This window comes from Rattus rattus, chromosome 5 (assembly GCF_011064425.1).
Source record: "Rattus rattus isolate New Zealand chromosome 5, Rrattus_CSIRO_v1, whole genome shotgun sequence".
NCBI lineage: Eukaryota > Metazoa > Chordata > Mammalia > Rodentia > Muridae > Rattus > Rattus rattus.
Window position 1 is genome coordinate 16,487,319 of NC_046158.1, and position 23,784 is coordinate 16,511,102.

General features: G+C 46.4%; 1 protein-coding gene across 4 annotated transcripts in view; it reads right to left on the reverse strand.

Annotated features, from left to right (window-relative positions):
• Positions 1–7,965: 7,965 nt before the first annotated feature.
• The window catches only part of Nr6a1 (nuclear receptor subfamily 6 group A member 1), a 183,570-nt gene continuing 167,751 nt past the window's right edge, over positions 7,966–23,784 (reverse strand). For all 4 annotated transcript variants that reach the window (XM_032903232.1, XM_032903231.1, XM_032903230.1 and 1 more), the window contains 3 exons: positions 15,944–16,065; positions 14,320–14,472; positions 7,966–12,608 (listed from right to left, as the gene is read on the reverse strand). In XM_032903232.1, coding sequence (XP_032759123.1) covers positions 12,520–12,608; positions 14,320–14,472; positions 15,944–16,065 — 364 coding nt within the window. In that variant the 3' untranslated portion in view covers positions 7,966–12,519. The remainder of the gene's footprint in view (positions 12,609–14,319; positions 14,473–15,943; positions 16,066–23,784) is intronic.

Sequence of the window (23,784 nt, forward strand, 5' to 3'; positions counted from 1 at the left end):
TGTTCTGAGGCACGGTTCAGGGGCCTGAGGCCACCAAGTAGGGACCCTGTTGAGAACTCCCACTTCACTTGGAGAGACAGGCAAGTCAGGCAAAGTTTCTCGTTTATGTAGCTCTGGATGATAGAGCCTTTTCTGGATAAGTGAGCCAATTTAGATTTGAGTTCAGAGTGTCTTCTCCTCATGTTACCACTTAGGTTTCTGTTGTTTAGGTTTGAGACAGTGTCTCATTATGTAGCTTAGGCTGGTCTCTAACTTTCCAGCTACTCCCTTGTGAGGGCTGGGATCATAAGCAAGAGCCACTGTGGCCTGCTTCAAATTAAAAAAAAAAAATACTGAGTTCCTATTAACGATACTCTGCTATGCTTGCAGACAGGCGCCTAGCATAACCATCCCCTAAGAGGTTCCGCCCAGCATCTGGCTGAAGATGACATAGAGACCTACAGTCAAACATTGGAGGGAGCCCAGGAAGTCTTGTAGTGGGGGAAGGATTGAGGGCCCTGAAGTGGACAGGAACTCCATAGGAAGACCAACAGAGTCAAGTAACCTGGACCCCTGGGGCTCTCAAAGACTGAACCACCAACCAAAGAACAAGCATTGGCTGGACCTAGGCCTCCCCAACATATGTAGCAGATGTGCAGCTTGGCCTTAATGGGGTCCCCCAACAACTGGAACTGCGGCTGTCCCTGACTCTGTTGCCGGCCGGTGGATACTGTTCCCCTAACTGGACTGCCTTATATGGCCTCAGTGGGAGAGGATGTACCCAGTCCTGCAGTGACTTGATGTGCCAGGCTAAGTGGGTACAGGGGAGGGAGGTCCCCCTTCTTGGAGAAGAAGGGGAGGGTGAGGAGGGGTTATGCAAGATGTAGGAGGGGGAGCTTTAATAAAAAAGAAAACAATAGGGGTTGGGGATTTAGCTCAGGGGTAGAGCGCTTGCCTAGGAAGCGCAAGGCCCGGGGTTCGGTCCCCAGCCCCGAAAAAAAAAAAAACAACAAAAAAAAAAAAAAAAAAAAAAAAAAAAAAAACAATAGTGAGTTCAACAGTGATCTGACGACTGTCCAACATAACATTTGAGTAAGTTCAATGTACTCATTTGAATTCTGTCTATACCATTACGTGCAACTTTCCTCAACTCTCTGGCTTCAGCCATGCCTCTTTAACCTAGAAAGTCCTATTCTTCTTGTACAGAGCTAGGACTTAGCCAGACCCCCTTTTGTTTTGTTTTTATTATTTCCCAGTTCCCCATTTCATTTCTTTTCATTATTTTTGTTTCATTTAAACATTTTGTTTTTCTGAGTCTGATTTAATTTTTGTTCGAGATAAGCTACCACTCTGTAGTCCAGGCTAGCCTCCAACTGCCAGCGATTCTCCTGCATCAGCCCCGAGTGCTGGAACTGCAGATACAAGTTGCCATGCCTGGGGTTGGGGATTTAGCTTAGTGGTAGAGCGCTTGCCTAGCAAGCACAAGGCTCTGGGTTTGGTCCCCAGCTCCGGAAAAAAAAAAAAAAAATCTACTACAAACAAGTTGCCATGGCTGACTCTATTCTCTGACTGACATGTGCACTTTCTCACTTTGGAATGCATGCTCTTCATCCTGAGTCTAGTAAATAAATAGGGTAGAAAGTGCCATTTTACCCTGTTGCATACAGTTCCACAAAATCCTGATTCTTTGCACCCCTTTTGGTAGGAGACTTCATGAAGTAAGTTCAATATCTCCTGGTGTGTGTGTGTGTGAGTGTGTGTGTGGTGTTACTGAGGTTCAAACCCAGGTCTTCAGAAATGCCAAGGCTGCCTTCTTTTTTTTAAAAAAAATATTATTTTTATATATTTATTATTATTATTTTAAATTTTTATTAGATATATTTCTTTACTTACATTTCAAATGTTATTCCCCTTCCCAGTTTCCTGTCCATAAGCTCTCTTCCTCTCCCCCACCAATACAAGTATTTCCCCATACAGTCCCCTTACTGTCCCCCTCCCCCATATTTATTATTTTTAAGACCAGGTCTTACTGTGTAGACCAGACTTTCCTGGAACACACAATGATCTACATGCCTCTGCCTTCTCAGTACTAGGATTGCAGGTGTGTACCACCACTGCCTGGCAGCACCTGACTTTTTAAAAAGGTTAAATGGGATCTTTCAGTACCGTGGTGCTTTGGAAATAACCAGCCAGCTTAGCTGTGGTGTCCTCATAAGTCCTTGAGATTTGAGAGTTGCTGGCAGAGACTGGGTTCCATTCCAACTTGGCCCATTTCTGTCTCTGTGGCCTGTTTACATCTCGTTCTCTCCCTTTATAAAAGGGCTGTATGAGAGGTGGTGGTCACCTCAGCTAGGGGGAACTCTTTATTTATCTCTGGGCCCTCAGCACTGTTTGAATGCATGTCTGAAGGGCTTAGACTCTGATGCTTCTCGTGTTGTCTCCTCTAGGTGTTAGGTGTCAGTAACGCTTAGGCAAGATGCTCCTTTTTCTAGCTAACCTTGGAGATGATATACCCACTTCTTCGGGGCTACCCCCTATTTGGACTCATTGGTCTCAACTCACAGGGGTGCTCCACCATTGATTAGACAGAGCAGGAAGGAGCTGAGGTTGTGAGCATGGGAGTAGCACTATGTCCCTGTGAATCATAACATAACTAGGTTTAGTCTCAAACCCTTGCTACCGTCCCGGGAATGGGGTAGGTAGAGTATCTTTGTCTCACCTGCTGTGAGCAATGTCAGGAGGTATCTCTCTAAAGTGCAGTGGGAAAGCAGAGAGCTGAGGCATAGTCTACACTCCATCCACTGTGTCCTGGGCAGCCCATGTTCCTGTGTGAGCTCAACTCCAATGCTGGGCGTCCAGCTAGGGGACCTATTGCAAGGAGGCAGTCACAGCCCTGATTCAGCACTGCCTCCTCAAGGCAAACAAAGCTCACTCCTGAGGAGGGATTTTCCCAAAGTGCCAGGCTTGTTTCCTGGAGGTAGAAAAAAAAAAAAAAAAAAAGACAAAAGAAGCAGAGATCTAGACACTGAGAGGAAGGGGAGGGTGGGACAGTTGTGACTTGGGGACAGTGGGGAGAAACAGCTAGAAAAAGAAGCTAGGGAGAGAGGAGGAGAGGGACAGAGACCTGCTAATGGTAAAGAAGACCCATAGATGGTGGAGGGGAAGAATGAGAGAACTTCAAGAGGGATAGAGAAAGAATTGTGCAGGAAGGGAGAGAGAGGAAGGGAGGGGGGAGAGATATAGAGAGATGGAGGCAGAAAATGAACTAAAGGCCAAGGGGCCCAGGGAGCTGGAGACAGAAGGAACTAGCTGTGGAGACCCTGCTCTGGGCAGTGTAGGGGGCGGGCCTGCTGGCAGCAGCAGAGGCTGTTTCCGCTGCACCCCTTATCAGCTTGCTGCCAGATGTTCAGATCCGATGCCAATGTCAGAGAAGTCCATAGTGCTGGGTCAAGGCCGTGGCCAGCGGGAGCCTCAGCTGCATCATGAGGAGGGTGGTGGGGAGGTGGGGGGGGGCTTCATTAGACCTGCTGGCTTTTCCTCCTCCAGTGGCTCGCCAGGCTGGACCACCTGGAGAGGGGTGGGAGAAACCAAGCACTTCCAGTGGCTACCTCTCAAGACTGAGAGCCAGGAACTTATGGAGGGAGTGTCTGGGGACTGGCGACATGTAGATATATACATCACTGCACCCCTGCCCCAACAGTGGAGGTGTGGAGGTAGTGTGTGGACGCACACACTCGAACACACACACACGGGGTGGGGGGGGAGAGAGAGAGAGAGAGAGAGAGAGAGAGAGAGAGAGAGAGAGAACAGAATAATCACATGGGGACAAATTGGGGTTCATTCTGAACTGCCTGCCTCAATATCTCTCTGCATCCCAACCTGTCAGCATTACCGCTCTGCAAGAACCCTTAGTGTTGTTCATCCTCTTCCCATCCTCCAAACCTGAGCCAAGACTGCAGCCAGACCTGGAGCTGCCAGGTGAGTGCCTCTTGGTGGCTGGTGCTGTTCCAACAGATGCACTTAGAAGCTACATGACTTCCAAGGAAGACAGGGTCAGAGGGACTCGGAGCCTTCTAGAATGAAGCCCGGTAGAGCCCCTCCAGGCAGAGGCAGGTGCTGGGCGTCTGGCAGGGCTGAACCTCCAGCCTTGGGCCTGGGCCTCTCTGCCATGCTCCTGGAGCGTGCAGCACAGCTGTGGCCCCTTCCTGGGGCAGCTTATCTCAAAGCGCACACTCTTGGCCCTCAAGAGGTGACCCAGCCTTGCTCCCCACATTCCTCTCCAGTTCTGCAGCCAGTGGGCCCCCCACAGCTCTGAGACTGGGCCTGAGCTTGGGAGGTAGTCAGAGCTGCCACTGGGCCCAAGCCCACTGCAGTACCTTGGCTTTCTCTAATTCTCTATCTTGATGAATCCGTTTATTCCCTATCTTTCTCTTGGAGTGCCCCAATTTGTCTTTGTTACTTTCAATATTCTAATATATTTTTCTTTGCTTTTTTCTCCAGGGTCCCTGAATTAGTCCAAATCTCAGAGACATCTCTGCTCTTCTGACTTAATGACCAACCTCAGTGGGAAAGTACATGAAAAGTCAGACTGGTGAGAGGACCAAAGGGCCTAGGAAGGGAGAAGCCTGTCCTGGGAACAGTGGAGTAACTGGAACATTTAGGCTCCCCTTCACCCATCTAGGAAGCCATCCCCAGTAGATACATGAAGCAGGATCTTGTGGGCTTTTCCATGTAGTGGAGGAGGCTTGGGGGCGGGGCATGGGGAAGAGGAGGAAACTGGAACTGGAGGTCTTAGCCTAAGGACCTTCTTCCTGTTTGTAGGGAAGTGTCTGCCTCAGAAAACTGCTGGGGGTGGGAGGGAAGGAGGGAGGCCATGGTGACTTCCTGGGAAGCTGACGAAGGCCCACCTTCCCTGTGCCCACATGGGGCTCTCCAGTCCTGGCTTAAAATAGCACACCTCTGCCACTGATGCTGGACCCAGCCTGGACCTCAAAGTGTTGCAACCATGGTTTGTTCTGCTAGTAGGAGCTGTGGGTTTGTGCGAGGGTCTACCCAGCTATCTAGTTCAAATCAGACTGCGGCCTGAGGCCACAGGGACTAAAAACCCCCCCTGTGGATCCCAGACCTGATGCTTTGGATGCAAGTTTCAGCTCTTGCATTGATCTGCTTTGAGACTTTGGTCTGGTTCCTGCCTGGCTTTCAACCAAACTGAGACAGTGGCATGGCACAGCGCTTTGCCAGTCATAAAGTAGATGCACCGAACCAGACTCCTGTTGTTCCATACGGCACTCTGCTCTACCTACCTGCTCTAAGGACTGGATGTAGAGCAGGGAAGGCTTGTGGAGAGGGAGCTTGCAAGGAGGGCAAGGATGGGGCTGTGGTCTCCATGGTGAGACTTGTTGCCAAGGGAACAAAGTCTCCAGGAACCCTGGGTCTGGCAGTTGGGCACTTTTGCCACAGGAGCTGGCAGGCTAATTGTCATTGCACCCAAACTCCTGATGGGCCATCAGGCCAAGGCCAGGACGAGCAGAGAGGAGGCTCTGGGCTTTGTTTGGCCTCTGCTGATGGGGTGGAGGGGCTGCAGCTTCAGCACACAGCCTTCATGTATGGCTGGACTTAAGTGAGGCCTGTTAGAGCCATTGCCATTCCTAAACTCCCGAGTTGCAGGTACCATCCTCTACTGACGCCGGTGGGCCAGGGGGGACTGGGGAGGCATCTATCTGGGTCAATGTCAAACTCTACCGTGGAGGAGATGCACTGAGGCCCCTTGTTGATGTTCCTGCTGGCTCACAGGTTGGAAAGGACTTCCTGCAGCCAGATCATCCAATTCCAGCAGCCTCATCACTTCTGGACGTTTCTGGCTCTGCTGTTGGAACCTGGAGCACTAGATTTCACTGCTGGCTACACAGAGATATCTTTGTTCTTCTCCAGCCTGGTGAGGAGCTCAGAGAACATAGATACTTCCAATAGTCACTCAACATTTATTTTTATGCCTTCCTGAGTGCTCCCTGTTAGGTCTCCTTATACAAATTATTTATTGTCTGGGGCTTTAGGTTTCTTTTCTGTAAAATGGGATCATTACAGCACACACTTCACTGGGTTGCTCTGGGAAGTGACCTCATGGTACAGGAGCCCACGCTATGTGTACATCACTTACTACTTTAGTGCTGAAACAGAACCTGGGGTTTCCGATAAGCTATAATCCTCCATTCTTTCTCCCTAGACTGTCACGACACACCCCAGGAAGCTCGAAGCTCACCATTACTTAAGAAGCAACTTTGATATTTGGGAGAGCACTCCCCTAATTTTTACCCCATGGAATGCTGACTCAACAGGACTTTTACAGAAGACAAAAGTAAATCCGACAAACAGGTAGTTTTGGTGCATCCTGGCTGGGCCAACTGGGGTATTTCTTCAGGTAGGACTTCCCACAGCCTTGGCTATACGCAAAGGAGGTTTGGGAATTTGGGGATAGTGCGGTAATTCCTCAGTTTCTGGCACATACTTCACAAAACTTTCTTTTTTGACAAAGCCTTCATGAGTGACTCTGTTCAGAGAAATCATATAGGCTGGGGTCTTGGGACATCATTGCTTTTCAGCCTGATTTGGTTGAGCCTTAGATATACTTTCCGGGATTAATCTTTCATTGGTTGGCTTGTTTTTGAATAGCGAAAGGTTCAACCAAAGGCCGTTTGTTCCTCAGCTTTGTTACAAACTCCATTTGTGCACAGAACTGCTGCTGAAAGAACAGGGAGGAAGCTGTTGTAACTTTGGGATCAGATAGACCTGAATTCAAAAGTTAATTCTCCAGCTTGCTCATGTGTCATTTCAGGCAAGTGGTTAAACTTCCCTCAGCCCGTCTGCTTCCGAGCAAAAGGGATGACAGGGCATGATGCAGGTGGCTATAGGGTGTGACTGTCGCTAGGCAGCCAGGGTACTCTCTTCTTGTGCCTGTTTCTGTCTGCTCCCTCTTGTGAGGCTGTGAAGACAGCCTATTACCTCCTGCTGCTGTGGGCCCTTTGTTTCAAATCACCTCTTTCAAGCCTCAAGGGCTCTTTGGTACCTTGTGCTGGGCATGGAGCACAGAAGGCAGCTGGGTGCTCCTGTTTCATGCAGGACAATTTAATAGACTGATGAGACTCTTCCGGCCTTTATCTTGCCATCGAGGACCCTCCCTCTGTCTTCACAGCCCTCACCCTGCCTGAGTGTGTGAGCAGGACAAGATGGCTGGGTTTTGCAGCTGGGTGGATCTGGGTTCAAGACACTTCCTGTGTTGCCTCTTCCATGTCCCTTGGCTTTTCAGTCACTATTTGTTCACATCCTACAGAGGTTATAGAGAACCTTAATAGTTTTCCGGAGTCAGGTATTAACTTGCTAGACCACTTACCGAGCAGGTAAGGCAAGCTACCACTGCCTGGCACACTGTTGTCCCTGACACAGCTGAGACAAACTCCGAACTCCTTCCAGCACTGCTCCAGGCCCCCATGGTGTCCCCAAATCCAGTTCCTTCCTCATGTTCTTTTGTTTCATAGGATTTTAGAAAGTGCCCTCGTGGATAGTTCTCAGCTTGGACACTTTCTCATCAGGGAAGCCCCTCCTTGCTACCCATATCCATCCTAAGTCCCAATACTCTCCTCACAGTACTTCTAAGGTCTGTGTATCTCTGACCAGGGTATCTGCTAGTTGTGCCTTTTTTTGGCCGGGAACCTTGTGCAAGCCTTTTCACCATTCTCAACCTTGGTTTCTTCATTTACAAAAAGAGGCAATAGTCCTCAAAACTTATGGTGGTCTGGGTTTAGAAAACCAGCACAGTGCCTGGCAGGCTGCAGGCACTCGCTGGCTCCTGAGGTTCAGGAGCCGACCATTTTCTGCCAAGCCCTCAGCAACAGCGATGGGGGTGGTGTTGGCTATGAGCAGGAGTTCATGCCTCAGGACAGCAGGCCCTCCCTCCCCCGAGCCCCAGATAAGCTTCACAGACAGATGGCATGCAGAGGATTCACATTTATTGGTTCAAATACAGTACCTAACACTTGCTAAACATGCGTTTCATACTAATTGGTCACATTTCCACAGGTAGTCAATTCACAGAACAGGGCCCACTCCTTGCCAGCAGGCAAGTGTGGGAGGTAGCAGAGGGCCTGAGCAGCCTGCAGAGCCCGCCAACTATCATTTGGTCATGCAGGGTTGATGGAGCCAGGCTGGCAGGCAGCCCTTGGCCGGCCCTTTGGGAACAAGGGCTCAGAGACATCCATTCATTCGATTCCTACACAGAACTGTGGGAGGACTGGGAGGTAGCCTGAGGTAGGTTCACGACGCACTCACTTGCCATCAGAGTCCCTGAAATCCAAGCTATGGAGCATAGGAAGGGGGGTACAGGCCTCGTCTAGCAGCCATGGCCTGTCCCTAGCTGGGCAGGTGGAAAAGACTCCCCAGACACTGCCCAGACATTACAATGCAGCCACAAGCTCCTATCACAGGCCTGGGATGGCAGCACAGACAAAAACACAACAGTCCAGGGTTTTGTTCCCGACAGAAACATGTAAACAGCACGGGAGCTACAGCAGTCTTTTCCCACAGGACTCCTCAAGAGAGGAATCAACCAGGATGTCACTCAAGAGGTAGTCTTTTTCCCCCCCATGGAAACTTGATAAAAAACATTATCATCTATTATATTTCAGCTAAAAAAAAGGTCAGCAAAGAGCAAGAGAACCCTCTGGCTGGCAGGGCTGGCTTCAGGGTTTAGAAGACTAGCTTCCACCAGTAGCACAGTTTTCTTGGGTTTGGAGCAGGCCCTAGCCTTTCCCACATCTTTCACTTGAGCCTACAGCTGACACCCAAAGCAAGGTGTATTTAGGACTGCCGGATAAGAAAAGGGTTTGTCCTGGGCAGAGGGTCTAGGCTTCTCATGAGTGAGCACCAGAAAGACTAATGTGTAGGACGGTCAAAAGTGTTGAGGAAGCCCAGACCAATAGGCAAGCTTGCTTTCAGTTCAGCCTGGGGCTGCTCACTCTGAGGAGGTTGTCAGGGCCTGACTCTTAAGTCCAGGAAAGATGCTACTTGTGGCAGCCAAGAGAGGGCTTTCTGGGGACCCTGTAATTAAATACACATCCCTGAGCTGTGGTCCCAGAAGTGCCTGCTTCAAGGCTGACCAGTTTCCAGCACCTGGTGGGTTGATTGCCGTTTTTCATCCTAAGAAACAGATAAGACTCTACTTCACAGACACTGCATGAGGAGAAGGGAGGAGGATGGACGGCAGAGGGTGCAGGCATTCCCACAGACCAAGGTGGGGGAGTCAGTTAGTGGGCTTTCTTTCTTTCTTTTTTTTTTCTTTTTTCTTTTTTCAAGTTTAAAAAAGCAGTAAAGAAAAAGAACCAAGTTTAGTGGAACGGCTGGTCCAAAAGGATGAATTTCTTAAAACAACTGCAATTAAAAAACAAACAAACAAAAAAACCCCAGTATTCTAAAGCCAGAGATGTGTGGGTGTTCTCCTACACTTCCACTGTTCTAAGATCAGGACAGGGAGGTTCCTGCCTACTTCCCTCTACCCTAGAGGCCTGCCTCCTTCACTTGTAGGTTGGCCCTGGGCACTGGGTGTCCGAAGCCAGGTAGAGTGCTTTGAGATGAGGTGTAGGGAATTTCTCCAAACTAAGGGTGAGACTAGCAAACCTTGCAGAGGACACAGATGGTCTATAGAAGGAGCAGAGAACAGGAATTACAAAGCTCCAAGACTCCACTTCTGTCTTGGGTCAAGAAAGTAAACATAAGAAAAGGAAGGGGAAACCTGTATGTTTCGGCATAGTGCAAGGAGGTGGGTTCTCCTTTTCCACATGGCTTTGGGGGCTTTATTATTTTTATGGTAGAAAAATTCTCATTCAAAGTGAGTACTTTCAGTGGCCTGGGTCAGAGGGGACAGGAGAGAGAGGAATGAGATATAACATGCACAAGTTTTTCCTTCTTCCACTAGCTAAAAGGCTGCCTGTTAACCAAACATTATAGGAAAAAAGGCAAAAAACAAGCATACCAAACCTCCTCCTCCAACCTTTCTCTGTGTCCTTCAAACCAAAATCACAAATACATCTAGTGGCTGACCTAATGTCTCCACGCTGCTAGCTACACTCCTACCTTCTCCTCATAATACCTGAGTTTGCAATGCATCACATTCACTTTACCCTGTTTAAAAGAAGCCCATGTCATAAAAGGCCTGGGTGCAGAAGACATTAAAGGCGGTCCACAGGTCAGGCTCCAGCTCGGAACACACAGCCACTTGGCTCAGAGATTCTGCAGGGCTCTTGGCAATGAATGGGCTCTTTGTTCTGTGGAATCTGCTGCAAACATTTGTAAAAATGGATTTGTACAATGGCAACTTGCAGAACCTTTCCCCCACTCTACAAATTAACAACTTGCTCTGTTTAATACTACATTATTGGAGAGATATGTTCTTGTCTCATCAGAGCTTTGACATCCAACACAACAGGTAAAATGCTAATTTGAAAAGCAATTTAAAAAACTAACAATTTGACAAATGGAGGTCTAAGCAAAGAAAGCTGCTGTGTGCACACAGGCACTGTCTCTGATCTGTGTCTCTGATTTCTAGCTTGAGGAAAGCAGCTGAGAATCTGACCCGGAGCCAAATAACGTGATCTGGTTGGTTAAATATAAAAATTCAGGCAAACAAGAAAAGATTGTGAGCTCAGAAACAGACAGACACACCAATACATATATCTTCCCACAAACATGTGAAAAACATTCTATCTGGAATGTTCTTGAGGAACACATCTCTCTCTCTCTCTCTCTCTCTCTCTCTCTCTCTCTCTCTCTCTCAGCTGGGGAATAAGGATGAGAAGAAATAATGCTTTGAACTTTGGACATCAAAGGACATATTGTCACTTTGCTGGTACCCGTAATATTTCACTAGAGAGAAAACCTGACAAGTGGAGACTACCTAGGAGGCACAGGATGCGGTGGCCTCCTGGGTAAGTTAATAGGCTCCACTGGGGAAGCGTAAACAGTTCCTGACAGAGCAGGCTAAAGAGATAATGTGGGTGAGGCAGGCCCCATCAAGGGATACAAGCCAGTGGAGCATCTGTCTGGGGTACTGGTGGTAGGACAGCCTGGTACAGGCAAAGGGGAAAGCAGCTGAAATAACTCTAAGACAAACCTAGTTGGTCCTGGCCAAAGTCTGGAGGGCAAGAACTCTTCCTAGAACTAGATGGGGTAGGCAGTAAAGCACAGGGGGTTCAGGCTGCATCTGCAGAAGCAGCAGTCAAGCCCTTAGAAACATGAGGTAGTTTAAAGCCCCTTTCCCTTCCAGGTGCTTCTGGCTCCCTCCCTGCAAACGTGGGTAGCCAGACCACTGATGATACTTGGAGGGATAGCTGGGCTTCTCTGGGGCTTGGCTTTCTGTTCTAGAGCCTGGCAAACGGATCTCATTTTGGAAATAATGGGAGAACTTTACAACAAAATTTAGGAGCAAAGTTTCTGGCCCTTTCTACTGTTTAAAAATGGCAGTTTTGGATTTGGTTGTGGGGATAAGGTGGGGTGAGAACATGGACTTCCAAAGGAGTCTTTACTCTCTCAGCAGCCTGGCCTTCGCCACCCCCTACCTTTTAAGGGAAACAATTTAAAGAAGAACAAATCAGAAATGTCATCAGAATTCAGAACATGGCATTTTCCTGCCGCCTTTCTAAAGGACTGACAGGAAGTCAAATTCATAAGAGGGAGGGACGGAGTCTGAAGAAGGTGGGCCTGGTAGATCTGGGTCAGGATACTAGGCAGCTATGAGCCATAAGGGCGCTGGGAGGCAAGCCCTACAGACTGACTGACTGTCAGGGCTCTACCTGATGAAAACATGACAGCAGCAGCCACAGCCAACAGCGTGTGGGGGAGGGGGTGCAGCAGAAGGTCGGGCAGAAAGTCTGCCCTCCCAGCCTGTGGGACCAGATGATGGTAAATCCTCATCAAATGTTGAGGATTAAAATCAAAATGGCCTCTCAGACATCCCACCGGCCATTAGTCAATCTCCCTATACCACTTCGCTCCTTTGGTGTATTCTTTTACTCAGAAGTCTGTGGCTATAAAAAAGGCAGCTTGCTCTCTAACAGACAAGTGTGTATCTGCTGAGAAAGTGTGGAAAAGGTAGGGATGGTCATACACCCGTTTCCACTGAGGTAGTTGTCTTTGTCAACATTATGGAAATAGTCACCTAGTCCATCCCACCCTCTCCCTCAAAATACAAAAAAACCCTATCTCTAAACAATGACAACACGGTAACATTAAACATCTTCACATTCTGTAAACTGCAAGGAAATGCATCTGCTGCATTCACACAAAAGCATGTGCATCATGTTGAAGGCCATACATTCAACTCTGTCGTGAAATAAATATATAGAAAAATGAGGTTAAAAACAGACAAACAAACAAATCTCCTTGTGATGGAGGAAGCTGCTCCACAGTCTCCATCTGGTCTCTGGCCCTTTCCTCTGGAGCCTGTCCTGCCTACCCAAGGCACCGCGGGTGGCCCAAGGAGGTGCTGGGCACAGGTCACTCCTTCACTGTGCTTGTCTTGCAGGAGTGCAGCACCACCTTAAAGAGGAGGGGCAGCTGCTCCAGGGGCACATTCACCATCTTGCCTAGGTGAAGGGAAGAGACAGGAGTTAGCAGCGGCCAGTAGGGAAGGAAAGCCTGTCTAGTCTCCACTCGGGCTGCTGGACTGCCTTGGTACAGGATGAGACAAGTATCAGAAGTGCTGAAAAGGCCACAAGGGTGTGACAATGTCAGGTGTCTGCACTCACTCTCCTGTCTGCTGCACTTGCTCTGTGCCAGTCAGTTTTATGCAGTGTCTCATTCAGACTCAATGTTCCTGTCTGTAATTGTCTTTTACCCCCATACCCCACTCGCATTTTACAGCTGAAATGGAGAGGGGGTCCTACTGAGCTTTTCACAGCTAAAAGACTGCAGGAAACTTGCTTCCTACCAACTCTCTAGCATTCTATAAAACATTACTCTTCAAAACAGAGTAAGTGATTAATAAAAGTACTAGGGAAGCAAGGGGAAGAACTACAGGGCCCAATACATTTGAAAAGTCTGGAGATAAAAAGTTTGACAGGAGGGTTGGGGATTTAGCTCAGTGGTAGAGCGCTTGCCTAGCAAGCGGAAGGCCCTGGGTTCGGTCCTCAGCTCCGGGGGAAAAAAAAAAAAAAAAGTTTGACAGACTTTTTTTCACTGACAAACTTCTCAGAGCTGTCAGTCCACAAACACGGCCATCAAAGTACCCAGGCTGCAGTTCTCCCTGCCAGCACCTCAGCCTCACCCTGAGGGCACTAAATGCTGGGGCTGGGCCTGCACCCCATACCAGTTAAGTCAGAATGTCTGCAGATGCCACCTACTAAACACTGTTGTGTTTCAAAAGCTTTCCGGGTGACTGAAAATACTGCCAGGTCCAGACTACATCTGCCAGACTGCTCTGTGGCTCAAGAAATAGAGAAGAAAAAAACCTGTCAGACTGACATGTTTTCCTTTAAAAGTTGTGCTGTTAAATTTTACTGGAAAATACAAACAAACAAACAAACAAACAAACAAACCCCAGTATAAACATATTCCCAGTGAGTGCTGGACAACAAAACCAAGAGTCCTCATTAAATGTCATAAAGCAACAACAAGGAGCCAAGGTTATGTACTGAAACAGACCTATCACTGTCAGCTCAGCAGAGGGAGCAAGGCCACCAACACAACATGCAACACACGAAAGCTTAAAGGCACCACTGTATGTGGCCCTGGAAAGAGTTTGTGCAATCCTATGAAATAAAGTCTTTAAAAGTTGTCATATAATTCCCATATAAAACTCATTATCTACAAGTGTACAGTTCAGGGCTGGAGAGATGACTCAGAGGTTAAGAGCACTGGCTGCTCTTCCAGAGGTCCTGAGTTCAATTCCCAGCAACCACATGGTGGCTCACAACCACCTATAATGGGATCTGATGCCCTCTTCTGGTGTGTCTGAAGAGAGTGACGGTGTACTCACATACATAAAATAAATAAATCTTAAAAAAGGTTGTTTGAATAAAATTATTTCTGAAAAAAACAAAGTTCAGGACAGACTGGACACAGCTTGCTTTTCCTCATCCACATTACCTGCACAGCCCAGGAGCCTGGGAAATGCCAGTTTCTCTTTCCTAAAATGAGACACTGACTTCCTTTTACAACAGAACGTATCTGAGGGCAAGGGTACTGTCTACATTTGGTGACAGCCTAGAGTGAGCATCCCATGAGCACTGCTCTTCTCAATCCCTTCACAAGCTTGGAGAAGCAAGGGAGGATGGAAGCCTGGACCCAGAACATTACCTGCGATGTATCGGATCTCTGGCAAGCACATCATCAGATCAGGAAAGCGGTTTGGCTGATGTGTATATTTATATTCAGTGAAATCCTGACAAATGTACCAATACCGCTTGTTCAGTTGTTCCAGCTGTGAGGCACTGCTCAGACCCCTGATATCTGAAAAAAATAAAAACAAAAAAATCAGCTAAGGAATGAGGGGGTGGAAATCAGATTTGTAAAAAATGAGACATTGTTAAATACGGTCATAACAAAGATTTTTCTTTTTCTAATGTGGAGAAACTAAGATCCAGATGAGGGAAAATAAAGATAGAAAAGGAAAAATATGTAAAAGACAGCCCTTTGCCAGTACCCTAGAGTGCTAAGATCTTAATAAAGGGTATGGTGGCACAAGACAGGCACCAGCAAGTGTGAACAAGTGACTACCTCCTTACCCATAACCCTTCTGAGCATCTTTGAAGCAGAGGTTGTCTGGAGCCTGACACGTATCATCTCCAATCCCCCTGTGTTCTTACTATTCTGTCTTGATGTACACACACACACGTCTAAAGTACAGGAAATGAATAAAGCATTCTGCATGTAAAGTATACTAAATCTTTGGGGTCTACACACATTTTTCCTCCTCTAAGAAGTTCTACCAATCTTATCCCATTTATAGTACAATTAATGTGTTGAGTGTTACTGGAATGTGGATTTTTCAGGGACCTGAGGGTTGGCCTGGGTTTTATCTTTCTCCTTCCCCCAACCTCTGCAATATCCTTACCACATGGTATAGGGCTTGGTTGGAGAAGGCATGTAGGTCGCCTGATAAATGCTCGATGGAATACAGACAGTAGCAGTAGGTTTATACAGCACTGCAAGGTTGAGTGGGGAATAGTGGTAGAAAGGAAGGCCCGATGAAAAGTCCCCAGATTGGAAAACAGAGCACTTTTAAAGCTACAGGAACAAAATCTCTCAGGTCCACTCTGGGAGTGGGGCATTTGTATGCTACTTTTTATAAAAGAACACCAATTTTCTCTCACAGGCCAGTTACCAGTAACTATCACATGCCACTTGTTGGCAATATGCCTATAAATCACTGGACTCCTCTGATGGAAGAGCGGGCTTCATGTGCACATGGAGGTCTGTGTACCACCACTCTTCCCTGGGACATGAGAGCCATGGTCAGCCTGTCAACCAGCCTTATCTCCAGCAGTCTCATCAGTCACCCTGCTCTTCAGTTGCTAGTAAACTTGTACATATTTTAAATGACGCATGTTCTGTCCTTGGTGTCTGTGTTTAAATGCATTAAAACTGACTAAACAAAGTGAATCCTCTTCCTTCCTCTGTGAGTTATAGAGATTGTGGCATTTAGATTTCAAAAAAAAAACAAAAAAAAAAAAACACAAAACAAAAAAAAAACAAAACTAAGAATTCCTTGTACTGTAGAGTAGCAGGGCCATGACTAGGGGAAATGTAGGCCTTCCAAGACTGATGGTCACATGGTGTGACAGATTCTGTGACAGTCCTAGGGGTGGGAAGTGGGGGTAGGGGGATTGGGAGTTGTGTATGTGATACAGAAGGGCAAATGCTTACTGGCAAAAATAAATACATAAAACAAACCACTGCTCTTGCCCTCCCACCGACTCACCTTGATTCAGGAAGTTAATTGCTTTCATGCATGCGTACTCCTCATTGCTGACCTTTAGCTGATGGAACTTGTGATACAGGTAGATGAGTCGTTCAATCACCTCCATCCCTTCATCACTAAATCTGGAGAACAGATACAGGTTTTTACCTTGGATACAAGCAAAGGCCTGGAAGGCCACACAGATGTTATCTATGATAGGAAAGAAGCTCCACTTGCGGGAGAGGGAACCCATGGGGAAATCCACGCTTTGTATAGCAGCCAGTATAGATTATGTAAATTGCTGTTTCCAAGGTCAGACAGTCAAGTAACACCAGGTTCGAATGCAACTCTACCACATACAGCTGTGAGATTCTGGGAGTCATTTGACCCTTGTAAGCTTTTAGGGCTTCCTCTGCAAAATGTTTGCCTGGTTATGCTAACAAGAGCTGAAGGAGCTCTGGGGTAGAAAGAGGAGGGATGTGACAATATTAAGAGACAGCTTTTGTGGAGATGCAGTCTGCAGTATCAATGACAGCTGCCATGGCGACTCTCTGAGAGCCTCAGCCACAATGTGGAAAACGCTTCCAATTATGTTTGTCTAATTCCCTGTTTCTAGCAAGGCTGAGATTATATACAATAAAAACATCTTCTGGCATTCCTGACTTCAGCCCAGGGTAGAAGGAAACACTTGCTGAGTCTTTATACCACAAGAGGCTTTGTGCTGGGCACCTTCTGTGCATTCTCAACCCTAAGAGCTGGGTGAAACAATCACTAGCAACATACAGCCGAGAAACTCAAGTTCAACAGCCGAGAGGGGATTGGCCCACCAAAACACATCTAGCTAGTGGTGGGATGAGAACCTGGAACCTGGACTAGCTTCCCAAGGCTCTTCTAGTATCCAGGGTAGTTGGCTCATGCAGAACAGACAGGCTTCTTGAACTATTTACACATGACTTCTTCTTGCCTGATAAATTCTTACAGGTCTCCAGATACACAGGTAATAAAACAGGTATACAAATCTAATAATACTAATAATAAACCATAGTGGAATTCATCTTATTTCTATTCTTTTTATGTATTGGTGTATGTGGTGCTGTGTGTGTAAGGTGTGTGTGTGTGTGTGTGTGTGTGTGTGTGTGTGTGTGGGTATGTAAGGGATACATAAGGAGCCCAAGGTTGACACTGTGCATTTCACTATTGTTCTCCACCTTATTTTTTAGGGATACTAGTCTCTAATTGAAGTCCAAATCTCACTAATTTGGCTAGACTAGCTGGCTAGCAAACTCTAGGGACTTGCCTGTCTCTGCTCTCATTCAGTGCTGTGGCTACAGACATTCCCGGGTTTTCTCATGAGTACAGATAACTGAACTAGAGGTCCTCATGCTATAAGTACTTCACCCTAGAAAGTGCTTTTCTCTAGTCCTAATAAATTTAAGACAATTCTTTGGCATGTAATCTTACCATTTGTTAAAGATAAAAATCCATGTTGAATACAAAGGAGATAGACATGCTTGTTATTTTTATGAAGAATTAAATTGCTTCGTGTAGATGACACTGCAGGACATGAACCAAAGTTTTCAGAGTTAATTTTTTTTTTTTTTTTTTGAGACCAAGTTTCTAGACCCTGGCTGGTTTAGAACTCACTACATAAAACAGGATGGTCTCAAATTCAGTCCTGCTCATTTCTGCCTCCTGAGTTTGGGGATTAAATGAATGTTCTAACACATCTGGCTTACTTGATATCTTGATCTTACAGCCATCAATGGTTTAGGTATGAAGTGGCAGAAGTATATTTAGGGTTATTTCATAAATTGTTAAAAATTATGCCCTAATTCCAAGTCAAATGAATTTAACATTTTTTTCAAAATTAATTTCAAGTTAGAAACTCAAACAGCAAACTTAAAAAAAAAAAAGAAAAGAAAGGTCTTATATAGCCCAGGCTGGCTTTGATCTCGGTGTGTGGTGAAGATGGCCTTCAAACTCTCAGTTCTTCTGACTCTGTCCTCTAAATGCTAAGGTTTCAAGACATGTTCTACCATACCTGGCTAAAATAAAACTTTGCATAATCTAAAAACATCTAATTTGACACTTAAAACAATGAAGAATGATTAGGAGGATACTCAGTCTTCGTTTCCCATAACTAAGCCATCTTGTTTCTCGAAGAGCAAAAACTATAGTAGTGTGGGATCTAAGCCAAGGTATCTCTGGCAATACTTATGAATGAGGGCGTGTGCTATCAATGTGCTATCAAACGAGCGTTTAGAAGCTAGGCATGAGGGAAGCTCTGAGCAACATGCTCATGGGCCGCCAGAGGTACAGCGCTCACAGGGAGACATCAAGGATACACAGGGAGTTTGATTTTGAAATAATGTCTACTTGTTGAAGGTTTAAAAATCTTTTAGTAATGCCCTCACATTCAGTTACACAGCCTCATGCAGGGATGTGACAAATAGTTTAGGAAGCTGGGCTCTAGCAGTCAGGACCAAATCTGGCCACACTTTCTACTTTGGGGACCCTGGGGATAGAGAATGTTTAGGTAAAGAGGCCCAGACATGCCGACAAAGCAAGGAGACTCTCAGTTTGCTATATAAGCGGCTGTAAGCTGTGATGACTAATTCAAGTTCCTCACTGTTCTAATCCAATGGCCTTTATGACTTTATTACTACTGTCCCAGGCTGATTAACAAACAAATTCTTTTTGAGTATCCACTCTAAAACCCTTAACCAGCCATTCTACTACATGTTGAATGCTGGGTACTTTTAGCATTATATATATAGCCTCATCCTCCCAATTAAAAAAAGTGTATTAGTCAAAATCTCCTTTGTTCCTGTGTGGGAATGAAGGTTCAGAGCAGCCACTGACTGCTCCTAACATAAAGAAAGGCCCTTTCACAGGCATTTTCCTGATAACTGTGAGACGAACCACACACTTCTGTATGACTCTCCCAAAGTAGCATAGTAAGAGCGAGCCAGGGCTTTTGAATTCCAAGCACAGGGGTTTTCCTAGGGCTGTACCATCTGCCCCAATCCTGTCAAGTTCTTCTGTGCTACCTGGGAAAGGCTGCCGTATGCTCTCTCATGAGAAACCATAATGGCATCTCATCCTAAGGCCTGGCCCTAGGAGGTGCCAGGCACTTCTGTGCCACTTGCTTGATGATGAATCTCGTAGGAAGTAGTGTGCCTGGGGGTGAAGACCACTCCTTATAATAGTACTTGCTGGCTACTTAAGTTGTTGAGAGAGAAAAGGGGTTTTACTGCTGATTTCCTATGCTGTCTGCATGGAGTAGTAGGGTGGGGATAAGCTAAGGTGGGGCATAACAAGGAAGGCGGGTAGAATGCTGTTGACATCCGTCTGGTAACTAGCCGAGCAATGCAGCAAGCACAAATAATAATGCTCTGTCCCTTAATCAGCCAGCTCTCGCTCCAAGCGCTCACTATTGCACGGTGGGGTCTGCAGGTGTGTGGCTATCATCCAGACCCTGGGCTGGCAGTGCCAACCCTTTTCCTCGCTATCTTGACTTAAGGGACACAAAGGAGTCCTCAAGTGTTTGGACCTGTATATATGTCCAAGATCTGTCCTTTCTCTTGGGACTAGTACATCCCCCGTTTCCAAGTATCTTACAAGCAGTCGCCATCACAGTCCCTTGGCAGTGGCTGGGATTGGCAGCCAGCCCAGCAGTCCCACTCCGTCTCCACAGCTTGGCTGCAAAGCTTTCCTCCACACCCGCATCCCACCCTTTGATAAACAAAGTTGTTCTCTGTTCCACGGGCCTGCTTTCTCTTCCAGCCATTCCTCCTCCACATCTGCCCCCCACTCCACAGTCCTGATGCCCCTGTATTCCCTGTCTACAAATTATCAGCATTCAAAGCCATAAAGCCAGACAAACACACCCATTCTTCTCCTAGGTTCCTATCACACAAGCATTCTAGGGCAAGGAAAACATTCCTGCCAGGATCCCCCAAACCACTGAACCATTCAGTCAGCAACTGAAGCTGACACTGTGTGAGTTATATCCTGCTCAGGGGCAGAGGGACCAGCTCTTCCCCACTCATCTAAACGCGCCTCCCAGCAGCAGCCATCAGCTGCGGTCTTTAAGAACTGCCACCTTCGTACACATACAAGTCAGATTACAGCCCCAAGAGACACTAGGAAATCATTCCCCCTAAGAACTTGGTACATGTAATGGTGGCGAGCTCTGGCTTTGGAGCACAGCAGGCCTGTGTAGCAATTTTCATCTGTTTCTTCCTTTGTAGCCTTGCATTTTCTTCTCTCTGAAACTCAATGTTATATATCTGCCAATCTCATAGCATGGTGGCAAGGATGCAACAATCAGGTAAGTAAGACAATAATAAAATTGGTGTAACAAACTCTGTTGGTTGTTACATACTCAGAGTCTCTGTGGCTGTCATTCTGTAAAAAGGAGCAAAAAGGCTGTGTTTCCCCAGCTAGAGAACGAGTCAAAAGTGCCCATTAAAGTCCAAAGTGTCTTCTCCAGGGAGTGAGAGGGTGTTGATTAGGGCTAGGAGCAGTCACTGGCTGGTGCTACAATCTGCTTTAAATCACATTTGTCCACCTCCGTGTCTGATAACAGTCTGATGAGGAATAGGCACCATAAACTTGATTCAGTATTGAGAAAAGGAGCTGGCCGTGCATCATCTGGGAAGCCTTTTCCTGACAGCAGGCACTCACACTCAGGAGCTATGAAGAAGCAAAGGCTGCCTGGGGGAGTGGGAGTAGAACAGCAAAATAGGAAAGAGCTATGGCCAATTAGACTCCTCGCCCTGGAATTTTAGCAGAAACGGGATGCTTGGCAGTGATTAACCTGACCCCAGATGTTCAACTTCCAGATCTGATGACCTCCTGGTCCTCCATGTAAGCAACTCAGACACCAAGCCAACACAGAATGGCTCATCTCCTACCGTGTTCTTCCCAGAGGCTTCGTCCTAGCTAAGACAGCTTGGGCCTACAACTTTCCCTACTCACAGAGTCCTGCCAAAGCCACATCACTGATCCCTATTTCCCAAGTCACTGCTGTGTCATCCTGCCTCTATTTCCTCTCCATGGATACAGAGTAGTCTCTCACTCAGCCATGCTCTAGTCTTGCCCACACCACACGAAACCTGTCTAACACATCAAATCCAAGGTCTTATTAAAAAAAAAAGCAAACAAAAACAAAACAAAAAACAAAAAACCAAACAAGGTGGTGGTGCATATCTTTAATCCCAAAACTCAGGAGACAGGGGCAGGAATGAGTATCTTTGTGAGTTTGAGGCAGCCTGGTCTGCAGTGGGAGTTCCAGGACAGCCAGTCTGCTACACAGAGAAACCCTGTCTCGAAAGACAAATAAACAAACAAATGAACAACAAAAACAACTCTCAAACCACCACCACCACCACCACCACCACCACCACCACCACCACCACCACCACCACTCCATCCTCCATTTCCAAAAGTAGCATTACAGGTATACATGTTTTCAAGTGCATCTCTGTGAACTGCCTTGTCTGTACCTTTGTCTCCATTCACTTCTCTTCCCTCGGTTTTCTGTGTCCTGATTTTGAAGCCTTACACATAGTCATCTAATATTATTTCTAGGTGATGCTTGCTTGCTTGTTTGCTTGCTTGTTTGCTTCCTTCCTTCCTCCCTTCCTTCCTTCCTTCCTGTCTCCAGGCAGGGTCTTACTGTGCATTCTTGGCTGCTGTGGAACTTGCTTTGTAGAGCAGGCTAACCTTGAACTCAGAGATTTGCCTACCTCTGCCTAGGTCTGGGAATAAGACATGAGCCACCACATCCCAGCTCTTATAGGAGTTCTTTTAGTCTCCTGCTTTCACACTGCCCTCTATATTGTACTTAGAAAATTCTCACTTCAAAATGCAGCTTAATTGTCTGTTCTTGTGGCAAGCCAAGTACAGGAAGTATAGCCCTCTTTCCTTAGTCAGTGTGTGAATAGTCCTTATACCCTCTGAAATCCATTCAATATGACCTTGCATTATAGATTGTATCTGCTACTATAAAATAAGAATTGGAACTTAAAGCATGTCTAAGCTAGGTGTGGTACTCAGAAGATTGAGGCAGGAGAATTCTAAGTTTGCAGTCTGCCTGGGAAATTTAGTGAGATCTTATCTCAAAATAAATGAGAAGGGGTTGGGGATGTTATCTCAATAACAGAGCACTTATATAGCATATGTCAAGAGGTTGGGGATATCATCTCAATGGTTGAGCACTTACATAGTACCTGTAAGACCCTGTGGTTTAAATCTATGGAATTAGACATTTAAGAAAGGGAAAGAACGAGAGAAAAAGGAATGAAAGACAGACCCTTTATCTACATGGTCTGTGTTCCTAGAAGCCTTACCCTCAACAACTCCCAACACATGTAATACTTGCAGAGTATCTGCCTGGAAAACCATTCATGCTTTAGGGAGCAGAACTTAGAGGTTGATTCTTCTACTGCTGCTATTGCTGCTGCTGCTGCTACTGCTACTACTGCTGCTACTACTGCTGCTCCTGCTGCTGCTGCTGCTACTACTACTGCTGCTGCTACTACTGCTGCTGCTGCTACTACTGCTGCTGCTGCTGCTGCTACTGCTGCTGCTACTACTGCTGCTGCTGCTGCTACAAGTAGTCAGTCCCAGGAAGAGCTAGTAGATACCAGGCAAATAAGGAGGCTGGGCTCTCTGAGGACAAATCTTTAAACCAATATTACAGCAGGCTTACTGCTATCCGAACAGCTTTTCAATTCAAAGTTATGAGTTAGAGTCAGAAATCTGATAGAAACAATGAATTAGAGGCTATAGGCTATTTATAGGACAAACTGTCAGATAGGTGCACCCTTAAGACAGTGAGCAAGGCAATGCTTAAAAAGCAAAGGAGAGAGTCGGTTCCCAGATTCCCACTCAGCTGTGCACAGAGCTCCTAAAGGCCTTGAAGCTTTGCTCCCTCCTTAAGTGTTGTCCTTGTTTTTATACAATATATAGGATGGTAAGAACTGATGCACCCCCAACCTGTGAAGAGAATTATAGAAACTGGCATTTTATATTCTCTGTATTTCATTTATCCTTGTTTTGGGTACATTTAAGTCATATAACTTCTACTATTTAAACTGTCCAAAAGCAGTGGTTTATTGTAATGTGTATTCAAATGTGAACTAAGCTATGTAAGGCATTCCATATGAATAAACTAATAAACCAGGGAAGTTATTGAAAGAAATACTTGTCTTGGGGCTGGAGAGATGGCTCAGCAGTTAAGAGCACCCGACTGTTCTTCCAGAGGTCATGAGTTCAATTCCCAGCAACCACATGGTGGCTCACAACCATCTGTAAAGAGATCCGATGCTCTCTTCCGGTGTATCTGAAGACAGCTACAGTGTACTTATATATAATGATAAATAAATAAATCTTAAAAAAAAAAAAAAAAAAGAAATACTTGTCTTAATTTGGGGAACAGAAATCAAGGGTCTCATCCTCCCTAGATCTTCAAACAAAGTGAGTAAAGTAGGCATTTGGACAGGTTGTGGAAACAGCATGGAGGAAAAGAGTTGTTCTAGAGAAGGAGTTTGTTAGAGGATATTGGTCAGCTAGAAGAGAACCGTAAAGCAATCAAGAGCCAGGAGCCCGCCTGGCTTAGCCCTACCCCTAACATCACCTCACTGCACCTCAGGTGCCACAGTGGAGCCTACGCAGTCAGGCAGGCTGTAAGGGCAGGGTACAAAGCTGTGAAACACGCTCAGGGCTAGGCTGCAGACTGAAATCTAAACCCTTAAGGGCTGGACTCCGTGAACTTCAACTTTGCCATCCTAGACAAGTACAAGGGCACCCATGCTACCCATGCTGTGAGAAAGAATCAGTGACATAAAACTGCC